The 16699-nt window shown below is 35.8% G+C and overlaps 2 protein-coding genes across 4 annotated transcripts; one reads left to right on the top strand and one right to left on the bottom strand.

Annotated features, from left to right (window-relative positions):
* Nucleotides 1–169: 169 nt before the first annotated feature.
* On the bottom strand, nt 170–1369 carry LOC148201440 (uncharacterized). The gene is made up of 4 exons (XM_088109193.1): nt 1198–1369; nt 573–629; nt 427–492; nt 170–337 (listed from the first exon to the last, which is right to left on the bottom strand). The coding sequence occupies exons 1-4, from the start codon at nt 1243–1245 to the stop codon at nt 170–172; spliced, it is 339 nt and encodes a 112-aa protein (XP_087965319.1). The 5' UTR covers nt 1246–1369.
* Nucleotides 1370–3536: 2167 nt separating this feature from the next.
* LOC124846516 (RAF-like serine/threonine-protein kinase 20) lies at nt 3537–10863 on the top strand. 3 transcript variants are annotated; one of them, XM_088108596.1, is made up of 10 exons: nt 3537–3830; nt 4656–4729; nt 4825–7793; nt 7882–7944; nt 8435–8587; nt 8795–8958; nt 9308–9455; nt 9539–9661; nt 9948–10035; nt 10461–10863. In XM_088108596.1, exons 3-10 carry the CDS (start codon nt 4935–4937, stop codon nt 10652–10654), a joined length of 3792 nt encoding a protein of 1263 aa, XP_087964722.1. In that variant the 5' UTR covers nt 3537–3830; nt 4656–4729; nt 4825–4934; the 3' UTR covers nt 10655–10863. The 3 variants fall into 3 exon arrangements, with proteins under 3 accessions (XP_087964722.1, XP_047179746.2, XP_087964723.1); XM_088108597.1 differs by having other exon boundaries at nt 3538–3830; nt 4656–7413; nt 7537–7793; XM_047323790.2 differs by having other exon boundaries at nt 4656–7793.
* The last annotated feature ends 5836 nt before the right edge of the window (nt 10864–16699 follow it).

Genomic DNA, 16699 nt, shown 5'->3' with positions numbered 1-16699 from the left:
GTTCGTTCACTTTCTATCTTTCGTGACCGTTCGTCCTCTACATTGTGCGACCGATCGATCGTCTTCTTCTCAACTAGCATACAGTACGTTACAAAACATAACTAATATTTATGTTAACTAATGATTGAAATACAAACATAACGTCAATTTCTAAACGCTCATCAATCTTTCATGGGGTTGTTGTTTTATTATTAGAGGCAGAAGGACAAGCCTTTTCATATGGACCAACATCTTTGTTTTTGTTGTTGTTTTGGGCACATGGGTAGGGTCGAATCACAGGTCTTGATGAAGCGTTAAGTAGTTCCTCAGTTTGAGGACCAATGTCAGCTTTGAAGACCTACACATTGGTTAAAATAAATTTTAATCACGTCGCCCTAACGTAAGTAACAAAATATTTAGGATTTAGTTATGAGTTCACGATATTACCTTGACAACATTCCGGACGGTTATATTCAAATAGTAAATCCTTCCAAAAGGACTCAATGCACCAACCTGTGCGTAAAGAGATGTATAACATTTTAAAGTAATGAATAAGTTAACGTGGTGCATGATTCTTAAATGAATAAGTTAACCTCTGCATGCACAAGGACTTTGTTGTGCACCGAAGCAGACAATGAGGTACTTTGATCCTGTTACCAAGGAATAATGAAAAAGTTATCGTAGGACGCTTTGAACAAAGTTATCGGCAGCAAGAACTCTGATATCCCTACCAATATATACAAGCTGCAAAAATGTTCTATTGGAAAATTTTCATGTTCCTCTAACAGAAAGTCATATACCATGCTGACATCTACTTTCCCTTCAGGGAAGTACTCCCTACAAACACTACGATGCCCAACTTTATTTAAATCTATCACTTCACCAACAATAGGCAACCCTAACGATAGACAGACATCAAATTCAGTAAACTTAATAACTTTGCCCCCAAAATAAAACCCACTCATGTTATCTACCCATTGACCACATAACTTAGATAACAAATTCCTACCTATCTTTATACAACTTGGCAAGTATAACAACCAACCAAAAACACTCTTCTAAATGTAACCCTTCTGCTCAATAGTCAATCGTTCGTTCAAAAGACATATCATCTTGGTTTTGCAGTAGTGTCTGAACACTAACTGCATACGAAGTCATGGTTACCAGTGCAAACAGTCAAACAACAAATCTATGGAAGTCAAATACAATCCTGCGTACCTTCTTCCTTCTATCACGTCCTTTACTTTGTTCACCAAGTTCCTCCATGACACTACACCAACACAAAAAGTTAAATTACATTACACCAACACAATCAAGTAAAAGAACAAAATGGAAATGATAACAAACATTGTCAGCATTTGTTAAAAGACAACCAAAAAGAGAACAAAAAAATAATACTAATTTATTAATTCATATCATTCGTGCCACATAAAAATACATTTTGTAAGACTCGTGGTACAGGAACAGAACTGGTACCTAAGGCAAATTAACTGGGTACCTGGGTTCAAGTTTTAGCACACCGAGGCCAACAACGACCACCACACTAATTTTGGGGTGCCTTCTTTATTTTCCCTCATTTGATCTACTTCTACGTTATCTGGGAACAATTTCTTAACAAATTCGTGCCACATAAAAATACATTTTCTAACACTCATGGAACAGGAACATAACTGGTACCTTAGGCAGAATATGTGGGTACCTGGGTTCCAATTTTTGCACACCAAGGCCAACTACGTCCACCACTCTCATTTTGGGGTGCCTTGTTTGTTTTCCCTCGTTTCAGCTACTTCTAAGTAATCTGGGAACAATTTCTTAACATTTTTTTAACAAATTCGTGTCACATAAAAATACATTTTCTAGGACCCTGGGTTCACCAACATAACTCGTACCAAAGCCGAATGAACTGGGTAATTGGGTTCAAGTTTTTTCATAGCAAGGCCAACTAGGTTCACCACTCTCATTTTGAGGTGGCTTGTTTTTTTTCACAGCAAGGCCAACGCGGTCCATGACTACCAATCGAAAAAAATTACAACAACAATGTAAGATTAAGCAAACAACAAGTATACAAATCAGTAACACAACAAAATCCACTTGGGAGACATTTCATACATAAGCAAAACCATCCACAAACAACATCATGCATGTATGAAACCTTCCTTCCACTGAAATAAAAAGAAAAAACGAACCTTCACTCAGCACGAGGTGCGGCGGTTGGAACACAGACGAAGATAAAGGTGTGGGTGGGACTGACAACCCGGAAAACCCCTCTTTTTGGTCCACCGAACAGTCCACACTCCGGCGACACTCCGGCGATGCTCCGGCGGCACTCCGCCGGCACTCCGGGACAGGGACGGAAGCAGGTGGGACGACGCGAGACCTTCAACGCGCCCCTAGTTCCCTGGGCCGGAACGGACGGAAGACGATGGCGTCTTCCCTTCCTTCGCCAACGTCAGACCTGTGGCGGCCGTGAATCGGAATCGCCTGGAGGGGTTCGATAGCTCCCAGACAGCCTTCAACGTTGTCCGGCGACACTCCGGCAAGCACTCCGTCGGACGTCTCTCTCTCCAACTCCCTTTCTCCAAGTCGTTCGGCCTCTCTAGGTTACACTCTCTATCTCTGAACCTTCGCGCTTCTCTCTCTAAAATTGTTCCAAATTCAATTTCAAATTTGAAACGCGGACCTGCAAACCCTGACCACTCCCTTTCCACGTCATATTTCATTTTCATTTAATTTTTCCAACTGGACCACTCAAATTTAGACACGTGTGGCGTGTCTAAATGTTGTCAAAAGTGGTTGTTCAAGTATCATTTTCCTTTTTTTAAAGCCGTCCAGCCAACTTAACGGGAAGGACTCAATTGATCTCAATTTTCAAAATTAAGGATCATTTTGATACACTTTAGAAAACGAGGACCTATCTGAGACATTTCTACACAAATAGGGATGTCGAAAAGGATTAAACCTTTAAGTTACTTTAAAGATATGACTTCACCTATTATTCTAACATAAGAATTCATATCCTTATTTCTAGGAAAGACAAAATAAAGAAAATGCATTTTTTTAAATAAAGAAGAAAAGACATTTGATTCGTCATTTTCTAAAAGAAAAATAAGAGACTTTAATATTTCAACAAGTTCCGTCTAAAGAACAGAATACCAAAAGCTTTTAAGAACATACACTAGTGTGTAATACAGAAGTTTGAAATTTTGACCAAAATAAATTATATATTCATATTTAGAAATATTTAGTAAAAATTATAAGTTATTTCTCTTTTGTCATCTACAGGTTTTTATTATATGCTTTTGTGACGGTTCACCTTCATCAATTCTAATGTTTTCCGACAAGTTGTTCGTAAAACTTTTTTTTAATTATCTTTTCAGTATATATAATAATATGATAGTAATAATAATATGATAATAATAAGGTAAGTTTCTCTCCATGGAAAGCCAACACGTGGCTAACTTTTAACGAACTATTGCAATAAGAATAATAAAAAAATAGTGGAAGTTTTTGGACATAACTGTTTCTTCACTCTTTTGACTGTTTTTCTGACACAAAAACTTAATTTATTCCAAAATTGAGGAGAAATAGAGAGACAGAGAGAAGAGATAGTGTGTGCTGTCATTTTGTTCGGAAAGGATCATTGAAATAGAAGTAGATTCAGCCTGTTTTGAACCCAAAAGAAGAAAAGGTAGATCAAAAGATGGGGTAGACAAAGCTGGATTCTTTTTGGTTTCTTTCCAATATATACCTTTTCATTTGATTTCAGTTTCCCCCCAGATACCTGCCATGGCACTTCCTCTGAAACCTTCTTGAGCCATACATGTATCAAGCTCAAAACAAACATCAGTCAGGTATTTTGTTGATTCTGTTCCATCCTATTCCGATTCAGCCGTGATTTTGTTATGATTACTCATGTCTTCTGCTGTTGATTGAGTCAAACTTGATTTGTGTTCTTATGATCCTGCATGCTGTGTTTTGACTGGGAAAGGTTAAATCAAGAGTCAAGTTTGATAATTTGCGGATTATATATGGGAGAGTTGAGAAGAAGTGATCTAATATATAGGTCGATTTTTAGATGACCTAAATATCTTTATAACACCTTTCCATTTGATTTGCTAAAAAAAGACGGGTAATATATTTTCCCTCATTTTTTAGTGCTTGTTGGGTTTTGACTCTCTACATCCTGTTATTAGTATTAGAAAACTAAGTATAATTTTTACCACAACAACTTTTATAATTCTCTTTCTTCTTTTTCATGTAGTTAGTGTAAGTAATGAAGAGTAATTAGGAATGGAGTAGGGAGTGAAAGAATTTTATAGAAGGTAAAGAACTTACCTTTACCAAATACCGGACTTCGCTGTATCATTACTAACAAATGAACACAATGAAGGAACAACCTTAGACTTATAATCCTAAACTTTCAGATTGTAGAGAGATATTTTGTGAGCGTTCTTCAAACAACTATAACAGGTCAAGACAATTTTTTTTTTCTCTTGTATGCAGGTAAATAAATTAATTTTATTTACGATAAGGTGAATATTTTGACAATTCTAATATGTTGGTGATAGATTTTCTAATTGATTTTATTGGGTGTGATTTGTCCCATCATGTACTTGTTTCTGTATCTTGCTATATCTTACACGCTGAGCAGTTTCTAAGTTTCGTCATGCACACAGGGTGACATATTCTGAAGGTATTAAGATTGCGGAAGCTTCTCCATGTGTTGATTATGGTGACAAACTTGAGCATGGTAAATCTTCTTTCTGACCTATTGCTACGGGTCAAGAGTTCAAACTTTTGAAGATTTGCAGTCCTGTTTCTGAGATTTGGAAATTGAATTTACAGTATTTGGTGCATTATTTCTACACGATGTTAAGTGTCTTCCCAGGACTATGGCATTACAGTAAATCCATGCATTTAACTTCACAAATGAGGCTTTGACAAGACTGCCAAGGATGCAGAAACATCAATACAATTCCATGGAATCTAGAACTGAGGAATTCCATTCTGCACCGCAATTGGTCCCTCAAGACCATCGTGATGGCATGCATATCAATGCACGGCCTCCAGCATATAATCTGTCAGAAAATAAACCTGTGCTTAACTATTCCATACAGACAGGTGAGGAATTTGCTCTGGAGTTTATGAGAGATAGGGTGAATCTCAGGAAGCCTCCATTTCCAAATGTTGTGGGTGATCCCAACTATTCAACAGGCTATATGGAATTGAAAGGCATTTTGGGACATTCAGGATCTGAGAGTGGATCTGATATATCTGTGCTCACAAAGACTGAGAAGGGTCCTAAAGAGTTTGACAGAAGGAACTCTTCTCAACACCAGGACAGAAGTAATTATGGTTCAGCTCGATCAATTCCTAGAACTTCATCCAATCAAGAAAGTTACCGAGTCCTTCATGGTACTGCCCCTTCCAGTGCATCTGAAATTTCATCCATGAAGATGAAGGTTCTATGCAGCTTTGGAGGAAGAATATTGCCAAGGCCTAGTGATGGAAAGCTTAGATATGTTGGGGGTGAAACGCGTATTATAAGTGTAAGAAGGGACATACGTTTGCCGGAGCTTATGCAGAAAACATCATTAATTTATAGTGAACCTCATGTGATAAAGTATCAGCTCCCTGGAGAAGATCTTGATGCGTTAGTTTCGGTATCTTCTGATGAGGATCTGCGGAATATGATGGAGGAATGTCATGATTTACAAGGTGAACGAGGATCAACCAAGCTTAGGATGTTTCTGTTCTCTATAAATGATTTGGATGATACTCAGTTTGGCATAGGTAGCATTGACGGTGACTCTGAAATCCAGTATGTAGTTGCTGTTAATGGCATGAGCATGGGTTCAAGAAACAACTCAATTCTTCATGCCGCAGGTGGCTCTACCAATAACTTGCATGAATTGAGTGAACAAAATAATGAGAGGGAGACCAACAGAGTTTTGATGGACTCATTTGGTGTTAGTGGCTCATCTTTGACTGACAATGTTAAATCATCATTGACTATTCAATCTTCACAACAAATGCTTCCAATCTCCTCTAGTGCTTTCGAAACCCATCCATTGTTTTATGATGAACCGGTTATTCACCAAGGGGAAGGTAGTCAATATCCACTACAGCACGGTCTTGGTCCTTCTAACAACTCCGCTCGCAATCTTGGAGAGATTCCTGTTTCTGTGCCTATTCAAAGTCTTGTTAACCAAGGGATCATGAATGATGGACAAACATCCAGTGAGTTGCAGGTACAAGTTTCAGCTATGCCAGACATGTTGGTAAAAAGAAAGGGTGATAATATCATTCATACAGGCAACGATCCAGGAAAAGTTTTCCCCTTGGAAGCACCATATCCTATTGCTTCGCTGCCATTTGAGGGAAATTTGCATGCTAATTTACCAGAGGCACAAGTTACTGCTGCTCTATCAGAAGGGCTTCATCCTGCAGTACCATCAAAGAACAAGGGTAAGCACCAGCAGTCTGAAGATGCCTATTCATTAATCGGGAGTATGAATCGCACACAGACTCCTAAGTCTGGTGAAGATGATTTCTATACTACACCCACTGATGCATTCAGCCGTGCTCAGGTTGATGCTGAGTCCAATGTGATTGATTTCGGTAGCCTTGAACCACCTCCACTTCCCAACAGAGTCTATTATTCGGAGAGAATTCCAAGGGAGCAGGAAGATTTGCTGAATCGATCTACTAAGTCAGATGATGCGTATGGTTCTCACTTACTCATGTCCGATTTGCTTTCTGACTTCAGCCAGAAGAATTCAGAAACAGAATCCAGTGACATATTGCACGGTGGGAATATGTCAAATCAGAACATTATGTCCAGATCGATACCAAAGCCTTTGCAAGCAGATGGCAATACCATTGATGATGGATTTGCCCCACCGCCAACATACAAACAGTGGCCGGATGCAACAAATAAGTTGAATTCAAAGTTATCGCTGCATGTGAATTCTGAGTTGAAGCAAGTGTTAGTAGATAATAAGGTTACTGGAATTGAGGACCAGGTCCTTCATTCTGAAAATGATGCCAATCGTTCCAAAGACAGCCATAACATCCTCTTAGTTGATGGACCCAAAGGTACTGGACATCTGGCATTTCATCAGGTTCTTCCAGTTGAACATAATTTGAATGTAGTATCTAAACCTCCAGACCTCAATTTGGTTGAAGTTTCTACCAGGGAATTGGATAACGGTACTAAGGTCCAAGCTGTGTCTTTTCCTTCAACTGGAAACACAGGCCAAGATGTTTCTCAAAATTTCCCCCCAGAAGTTAAACCAAGACCTACTGCTCAGGGAGACATTCTTATTGATATTGAGGACAGGTTTCCCCGCGATATCCTTCATGATATGTTCTCCAAAGCAATACTTTCCGAAGATTCATCAAGTATTGGTCCGTTGCCAGCAGATAGAGCAGGTTTGAGCTTACACATGGACAATCATGAGCCTAAACGTTGGTCATATTTTCAGAACTTGGCCCAAGAGGGGTTTGATAATGTTTCTCTAATTGATCAGGACTATCTTGATTTTTCGTCTGCAGTGAGTAAAGTTCCAGATGGGGATAGTAAATCTCAGCAGTCTGCTCCTCTACTGGCAGATGGTGCTTTGGCAGGACACAAGGAATCTCACCTAAATTTCGCTGGTGACGAAAATCAGAAAAATGTACCTGTAACAACTAAAATAGAATCAACTCCCCTTCAACAAAAATATGAGCCTTCCCAGATAAAGGGCAATGAAAATAAGAACATGGACGCCATAATGGAAAACATAAGACCACAGGAATCTGAATACCTGGAGGTATGATATTAATAGTTTTTTATATTTAGAGCCTGAACAGATTTGCTCTTTTTTGGTGAAAATCTTGCTTGTAATGGATTGAATTTAGGATGACCTGAATGAAGCAAGGAGTGTGGATTTGGCTGGGAGTTTTGACATCAGTACTGTGCAGGTATTATGCTTGGATGTTTTATTTGGTTTGCGTTGATGTCTTTTACCTGCCTGCCTTTTCTGCAAAGAATATAATTTTAGTCTACCTATCTATTGCCCACTTCAGAAGTTATGATCCAAAACTTATAATATTAACTGATGAAATTTTATTGGTGAAAATATGTTCTGGCTGGATATTTATTATACCTTGCATAATTACTTTGATGCTACATCTTAGTTTATTCTTGAAAAGTACCTTGTCACTCTTCGCCAACCTTGTTGTTAATTGACTCAATAATCCACGACTATTTCATAACCTGTTTTTCCCTGTAGCATGCATTCTCTACTGAGATGATGGCAATATCCTGTATAAATTTGTTTCTGTAATATTGACCAGAAGAGCATCTGTACTTGATGATGGCTTCGTTGCTTTATGTATTGAAATTATAGAATGAGTTCATAAGATTTACTGACATTCAGTTTAATAGATATATTTATAATGTTAATGGCAGTTCATAAAGAATGATGATCTTGAGGAGCTGCGAGAGCTGGGTTCTGGTACCTTTGGGACTGTGTACCATGGAAAGTGGAGGGGATCGGATGTTGCTATTAAAAGAATAAAGAAAAGCTGCTTCGCTGGTAGATCTTCAGAACAAGAGAGACTGGTAATCTCTAAATTTAAGGGGTTCGGATTAGAAGTTTATTTCAGGAGATTTATTTCATTTAGTTAGCATTATCTTTGAATACCCATATATTGTTTTGTTTTTGATTCAAGGAAAATAATTCCACAGTTATTGCCTTTAGCCTACACGTTTTCTAGCACACTCTTATATTAAAGAGGCTTATTTGATGGTATTCATTTACACTCACAGACCATAGAGTTCTGGCGTGAAGCTGACATACTTTCCAAGCTTCACCATCCAAATGTTGTGGCATTTTATGGTGTAGTCCAGGATGGACCAGGAGCAACATTAGCCACTGTCACTGAGTACATGGTGGATGGTTCTCTCAGGAATGTTTTACTTCGTAAGGATAGGTAATGTATCCATTGTCCTTGTGAAAGCATTCTTTCATATCAAAATTTCACATGATTTAATTCTGCAAAAGATCTCTCTCTCTCTCTCTTTACAAACATTGAATATATTGTGCCTTATCAAAATTGGTGAATATTTATAGAGAGATAATTTCCACACAACAAGGTCATATGAAAGTTTAACACGAGAGGATTCATTACCCTCATCTTAATTTATTGAATGTCTACGAATTGGCAAATATTTTTTAATGAAAGTTCTGACATTTTGCTAGTTACTATAATCCTTAGGTCTCACTGACTGCTTTATTAAGAAAAATGGTCAGATTTTTGCATGGTCTTGTTGTTATTCCAGATATCTTGACCGCCGTAAGAGGTTGATAATAGCCATGGATGCAGCTTTTGGAATGGAATATTTACACTCAAAAAATATTGTGCATTTTGACTTGAAATGTGACAATTTGCTTGTGAACTTGAAGGATCCTTTACGGCCAATATGCAAGGTATGTAGTAAAGTTGGGGAGTAGCCATTCTATTATAAATTTTTCTTCACTGTGACAAAGCTAAGAAACTTGCTTTTCACAAGGTTGGTGATTTTGGCCTATCAAAAATTAAGCGAAACACCCTTGTTTCTGGTGGTGTTCGTGGAACTCTACCTTGGATGGCACCAGAGCTGCTAAACGGTAGCAGCAACAAGGTCTCAGAAAAGGTAAATTTTCAAATAATTAGTGGAAATTTAGAATCACTGTTAAAAAAAACATTTTCCTTTCTATTTTCCTCCCAAACCATATTGAAATTGTCCCCAACAAGGCTGTAGTTCAATTGGCACCTCCCTATGAAGACTTTTTCATCTTGTTCCAATTTGTCTCACAAATTTAACATTGCAAAGAAGAAATAAATCACACTATTGAGTGGATTATGTTGTCCTTAATTGTCTCTTCTGTCTCTATTGTTTGAGAAACACTGATTATTAATGCTATTACCTCTATCTTTAGGTTGATGTGTTCTCTTTCGGCATAGTCTTATGGGAGATTCTTACTGGTGAAGAGCCATATGCTAATATGCACTATGGTGCAATTATTGGTGCGGGTCTTTTCTCTTCTCTTTGGAACTTTATTTACTGTTGTATAGACTCTAATAGTGTTTCACCTTTATCAGGCACTAGTTTGCATCAATATAGTACTTCCATTGAATTGATAGTTCTATTAAAATCTCACAACAATCAGGCTACGCTGTGAAAATTTAACTACTATAAAACAGATCAAATGTGCAAAACCTGAACAGCAACTAATATAGCTAAACCAAAGTAAGGAAATGTTTGGAACCATCAAGACTTTTAGGAGAGGAAAATATGACAAAATGTCACCACCAAAGTTAAAATTAGCTTATACATAAGCTAATTAGTAGAAGCTCTCAAGTATTAGAACTGACATGCAAATCATTAAAGAAATCAGAACTGACAAATATCCTAAAGAAAAGGTTCTGACTTCCTTGAACACTACATGCAGGAGGTATTGTGAATAACACATTGAGACCTACAATTCCCAGTTATTGTGATCTTGAGTGGAAAACACTGATGGAACAGTGTTGGGCACCCAATCCTGCAGTTAGGCCATCCTTCACAGAAATTGCTCGCCGTCTGCGTGTGATGTCTGCAGCTGCTATTCAGAACAAGGGACAGGTCCACAAGGCTTCTAAATGAAAATGAACATATTCCATCTGATTGCCATATATAGTTCCAAAATAGCTATACATATATTATTGACATGTAAGGGCCAACAATAATTGTTTGTATTGTAGTTTTCTGGTCCTGCTCATTTTGCTGTTGATTGTTGTGAATATCAGAACTTGTAAATGTGTTTGAAAACCACATAAACAGGTTGTGCAAATTAAAATTTGGGCTTAATGCTATTTCCACAGTGCATTTTGGACTGCTTAGTCCCTCCTACTTTCTCAGGAAATTCTTCCTCCACTTCCATGAATATTAAATTTTCCATTTTGTCCTTTCCAAATAGTGTCATCCAAAAGTTAAAAATACTTTTGAATTACATTATCCGGAAAAGTTTCTTAATTGCAGAATTTAGAAAACTCCTGGATTGCCTGAAAAGTTTTTGAATTTTATAATCTGAAAGTTATTTTTTAATTTACGGAATGAATTTTCACTTCTAGATTACAGAATTTATAAGTATTTTTTTCCTTTTAAATAACTTTCGCATATCCGAAAACTAAAAATGACTTTCGAAAATTTGGGAGAATTAAGAAGAAAATAACTCCTGAATTACTCATTTTTAACTTCTTGTAAATTCGAAAAAGAATTTGCCACTTTCTCAGCATATAGCTAGTTAATGGATATGTTTGGATATATATTTCTAAAAATACTTGTAGAGAAGAGGAAAAACTTCTAAACCAGAATGTTACCATAAAGTTTTTTCATGTTATCAAAAAAATAGAAAAGAGGGAATAATCAAACGATACATTGAGTTATTCACCTTTTTATTATTTAAAAAATATATAAAAGTAATTAAATCCTTCTTTTTTTATTCCACTTAACCATGAGAGTTAAATGATATATCATATTATAGTTTTATTTTCTTCTTATGTTTATATATTTTTTAAATTTTCATTTATTTCCAAATAAATAATCAACGTTATAAAAAGTATAATTTAGTTAAGAGAGAATTTAGAAAATAAGTGAAATTTGAGGTGATGAATATAGTCGGAGGTGATGAAACCAAGTTAATTTTTTGTTGTGATGTGATATTAATTTTTATGAAAGATGTTTTATTTCTTGTTATTTTTTGCATGCTAAATTTATTTTTCAAAATATTACTTCTTCGTTAATGAGCCTTGAACTCCTATAAAAAATGAAAGAAAATGTTTAAGAAAAATAAACATGTATAAGAGAAAAGTTTATTCATCGTTTTTTTTTTACTTTGCTTAGTTTTGTTTTAAATAAAAATCTAAAATTTATGTTTGGGTTTTTTTTTTTTTAGGTTTCTTAATGACGCCTCCTCTTTATGAGGTTGTCACCTTTTAGAGAAATGAAGGATCATGCAAGAACCTAATCCAAAGAAGTGTATTTACCACACCTTTAGTTTGGCTAAGAGACTCTTGAAAATAGAAAAGAAAAACATAATGAGAGTGTGGATTACTATGCACACTTGGAGGAGAGAGAATGCACTTTTTGATTATTTTTCAATGATTGAAGAATATTCTCTTATATACCTCATAATTAGAACTTCTAGAAAGATATTTTGTGATTTTATTAGTGTATCCATCATTTTTGTATTATTGTTTTTGGCTTATTTAAGAAGACTTCTTCTCCACTTGTAAATGATTGTTGAATGAAAAAATAAAGTTATTATAGTCATTTTTTGTTACAAGTGTCTCTTTTTCTAGAGTGAGTTATCCCTTAGTCTTATCTTAAATTTTGATTCAAGTGACGCCAACCACCATTAATCTTGGTTAGTGGTTCATCCCCTAAATGCACCTTTCCTATTTCCTTCTATTCCATTTCTTTTTCATCTTTGCTTCTTTATTTCAAGTTTTTTTATGTCCTTATGTTAATTGCTTTCACCCTTTTATGCTTAAGTCTTGTAATTTTGTTTGCTTATCTTGAATTCATCTTCTTTTCTTACTTTTTCTATAAAGTGAACATTCACATCTAGATAATATTGTTATTTAATGTTCAATGATGATCTTTTTCAGACTTTCTTAAGCAACATAAACACAAACATGTTATCCTCTAAAAACAACAAAATCAACTCTTACGTTTAAATCTTGTTAATCTTAAAATAAAGAAACAAAGATGAGGCCTCTTTAAACATAATAACATAAAGAAACTTGAAATAAAGAAACAGAGATGCAAAAGAAAGGGAATGAAAAAGGATGGAGAATGAGACATGTCACTTGCGAGATGGACCAACCCAAGAATGGTGGATGTCGTCACTTGAACCAAAGTTCAAAATAAGACTAAAGGACGAATAATTTTAGAAAGAGAGACATTCACAACAAAAAATGACTATAAATAACTTTACTTCTTCATTCCATAACCCTTTACAAGTGTATAGGAGTCTTCTTAAATAGGTCAATCCTAGTAATAATACAAAGATGAGGATACACTAATAAAATCACAAAAATATCTTTTTAGAAGCCCTAATGATGAGGTATCGAGAATATTCTCCAATCATTGAAAAATTATATAAAAGTACATTATCTCTCCTCCAAGTGTGCATAGTAATCACACTCATAATATGTTCTCCTTTTCCACTTCCACTAGTCTTTTTAGCAAAATTAGAGGTCCCTTGGGTCAGAGTCTTCCATGGTCCTTCATTCTTCAAGAAGATGACAACTTAAAACAGGAGATATGTCATTAGAAAACCTACAAAACACAAGACACAAACATGAGTTCTAGATTTTTATTTAAGACAAAACTAAACAAAGTAAAAGAAAAAGGATGAAAAAACTCTCCTCGGTCGCTCGGTCAGCTTAGGACCAGATGGTCCAATCCGTCGGAAACACTTAACAAACTAGTCAACCAAGTAACATGAATTGAGCGGTTGACCTTAAATAAGAATTAGGCTTATGACGATTATCTTATGTTAAAGCACAATCAATACTAGGTGGGTTGTAATTAAGTCGATGCTAATCCGAAGTCCATCCCGAAATCTATAAATATCAATTTGAGATATTGTGGTAGATTGCTTACATTTAATATGCATTTATTGCTAGGCTACCGAATCTTTGCGCGGAGTATCTATTGCAAATAACCTCTCAGTGCGACCAAACAAAGTGAAGAACAAATAGTGACTTGTGCATAGAGTTGGACGAACAAAACTTGGTAGAATGTTAACCTCGACCACACAAACTCAAACACCTCCTAATCATGTTTATTTTCCTTAAACACTTTCTTCCATCTTTGGTAAAAGTTAAAGACTCATCATCCACACATAAGTTTATGAAAGAAGTTTATTTCTTGTTATTTTTTTTTTATTTGTTTGAAATCGTTCAAACAATATATATATATATATATATATATATATATATATATATATATATATATATATATATATATAATGCAAATAAATAAACGTATGAAAAGTTTCTGGATGGTTTTGTATAGCATACACCTTAAAATAGACTTTAAAAAATCCAAAATAACAGCTTGTTTTCAACTATACATAATATTGTAAGACTATTATAATTCGACAAGTATAATAACTGTATTTAGAAGCTAAAGAGTACTTAAAGGAGGAATATATATATATATATATATATATATATATATATATATATATATATATATATATATATATATATATATAATTATACACGAGCGTTAGACGTATGTTTGTCAGACAAGTATACAAACAAATATGCTTGTGTTTGTTTGGTTAAAAAAGGCTGAGAATATTGTGTATATGTTTGGTTGGACGAAGTTAATAGTTTTCTTCTGTTCGGTCAAACGAAGCTGTGAGCTAATGTTTAATAAGTTAGATGAAATTATAATACACTTTCATCTAATAGACCAAATGAGTAATTGCGAACTTACTGTATAAAAAATTTAATGTTATTGTCAATTTACATATTTTAATTGTTTTAAAACACTATCATTAGAAATGATCTTAATTGCTTGATAAAGGTGGTTTCATAGTTTTTAAAATAATTGTGAAACTAAAAGGTCGAATAAATTATGACGTTAGACATGATGTTACAAAAGGAGAAAAAGAAAAGGAAAGCGGAGCTTCTCTCTTAGGACTCTTGTTTAACCTAGAAAATGAACAAGGAAATTTGATCAAGATGTAACAAATATACATATAAAACTCTAATCATATTCTAAAACTTGAGTAGAATGGAATTGGTTCTGGTTGAACTTGACCGAATTTTCATTCTAAATATAAACTCGAAAATAAAAAATGTTTTTTACTATACGAAATATACCGATCGGAGTTAATGGTCATTCATGGACAATTATCAGATATACCTTACGCTTTATACGGTATTAATTATTGATTATTGGGTTTGATTTCCTAGAAATATACTGATAACTAATCAATGGACTTGACTGCCACAAACTCTATAAATAATACAACTGATGTCAGGAACAATCATCTTTTACTATCCCAATAAAATATAAACCTCTTTATGACACATATCTGATTTAAGCGTCGTAGTGTCTTCTGCAGGTCAACAACCCATTGGAGTGGATCGCGTTCTCGGAGAGGATTGAAGATCAAAAGAGAGCAAAGCAAGGAAGAAAGACCGACCCTCGGATCAATTCAACCGAAACATTTTGGCGTCCACCGTGGGACCGAGCGACATCCCCATCAAACCATGAGGAACCAGACGTGTAGACTTGCGCTCGGCCTCGACATTTGCTACTTCGAATCAATATCAGGTTTTGCAACAAGAGTACAAAAGGCATTTCATTTGTTTTGAGAACTTTCAGGAAGGTTCAGTCTTACGTATTTTCAACTTTGACAGATTCCACTTTTCATTATAATTTATAAATTATAATATATTTGTTTAACTCATATTTTTGTGAGTAAAAATATCCTGCAGAGAAAAAATATTATGCACAGGATGGTTCAGAGCTGCGTTCAACCTTGTCAGGTTCTACCAACTCTTAATTTCAAATTATAAAATATCATGTGCAGAAAGGTTCAGACCTACCTTCAACTCTGTCAGGTTATAATGACTGCTCGGGGGAGTTAGAAAAATGATTTCAAAAATCCCCGCTCAACGCAGGAAGTCAGAACAATGACTCCTGCCTAAAGACCGCTCGAGAGGAAGTCAGGAAAATGACTTCAGAAATCCTCGCTCAACGTAGGAAGTCAGAAAAATGACTCATGCCTCAAGACCGCTCGGGGGAGTCAGAAAAATGACTTTAGAAATTCTCATTCAACGCAGAAAGTCAGAAAAATGACTCATGCCTCAAGACTGCTCGGGGGAAGTCAGAAAAATGACTTCAGAAATCTCCGCTCAACGCAGGAAGTCAAAAAAATGACTCCTTCCTCAAGACCGCTCGGGGGAGTCAGAAAAATGACTTCAGAAATACCCGCTCAACGCAGGAAGTCAGAAAAATGACTCATGCCTCAAGACCGCTCGGGGGAAAGTCAGAAAAATGACTTCAGAAATTCCCGCTCAACGCAGGAAGTCAGAAAAATGACTCCTGCCTCAAGACCGCTCGGGGAGTCAGAAAAATGACTTCAGAAATCCACGCTCAACGCAGGAAGTCAGAAAAATGACTCCTGCCTCAAGACCGCTCGGGGAGTCAGAAAAATGACTTCAGAAATCCACGCTCAACGTAGGAAGTCAGAAAAATGACTCCTGCCTCAAGCCGCTCGGGGGAAGTCAGAAAAATGACTTCAAAAATCTCCGTTCAACGCAGGAAGTTAGAAAAATAACTCCTACCTCAAGCCGCTTGGGGAAGACTGAAAAAGGACTTCAGAAATCCCCGCTCAACGCAGGAAGTTCGAAAAAGAACCCTTATCAATCAACTACTCAACAGGTTCAGCTTTGTCAGGTTCCAATGCCTTTTCATTATAAAAATAAATTATAAAATATTGAAACGTTTACTTTATTTTATTTAAAAGCATATTTTTTGAAGTAAAAATCTCTTCCATAGGAAAAAGTGTCAAAGACAACTCTTAGCATTTTCTGTTCAGTCTAGGGAACAAATCCAAAGAGAACTCCTAGAGTTTGCCGCTTGGTACATATAGCAAGGAAGACTTAAAGCATCAAAGAT

The sequence above is a fragment of the Vigna umbellata genome, chromosome 3, assembly GCF_029865625.1.
Source record: "Vigna umbellata cultivar VRB3 chromosome 3, Vumbellata_1.0, whole genome shotgun sequence".
NCBI lineage: Eukaryota > Viridiplantae > Streptophyta > Magnoliopsida > Fabales > Fabaceae > Vigna > Vigna umbellata.
This window is presented reverse-complemented; position numbering and strand designations above follow the sequence as displayed.

Excerpts from the sequence above, each read along its gene's own strand:
- LOC148201440 (XM_088109193.1), bottom strand. The coding sequence starts at position 1,245 with ATGGAGGAACTTGGTGAACAAAGTAAAGGACGTGATAGAAGGAAGAAG. Across the intron at positions 493-572 it reads AAGTCCTTGTGCATGCAGAG|GTTGGTGCATTGAGTCCTTT; the intron begins GTTAACTTATTC and ends CTTTACGCACAG. Across the intron at positions 338-426 it reads CCGTCCGGAATGTTGTCAAG|GTCTTCAAAGCTGACATTGG; the intron begins GTAATATCGTGA and ends ACCAATGTGTAG.
- LOC124846516 (XM_088108596.1), top strand. The coding sequence starts at position 4,935 with ATGCAGAAACATCAATACAATTCCATGGAATCTAGAACTGAGGAATTC. Across the intron at positions 8,588-8,794 it reads CTTCAGAACAAGAGAGACTG|ACCATAGAGTTCTGGCGTGA; the intron begins GTAATCTCTAAA and ends TTACACTCACAG. Across the intron at positions 9,662-9,947 it reads GCAACAAGGTCTCAGAAAAG|GTTGATGTGTTCTCTTTCGG; the intron begins GTAAATTTTCAA and ends CTCTATCTTTAG.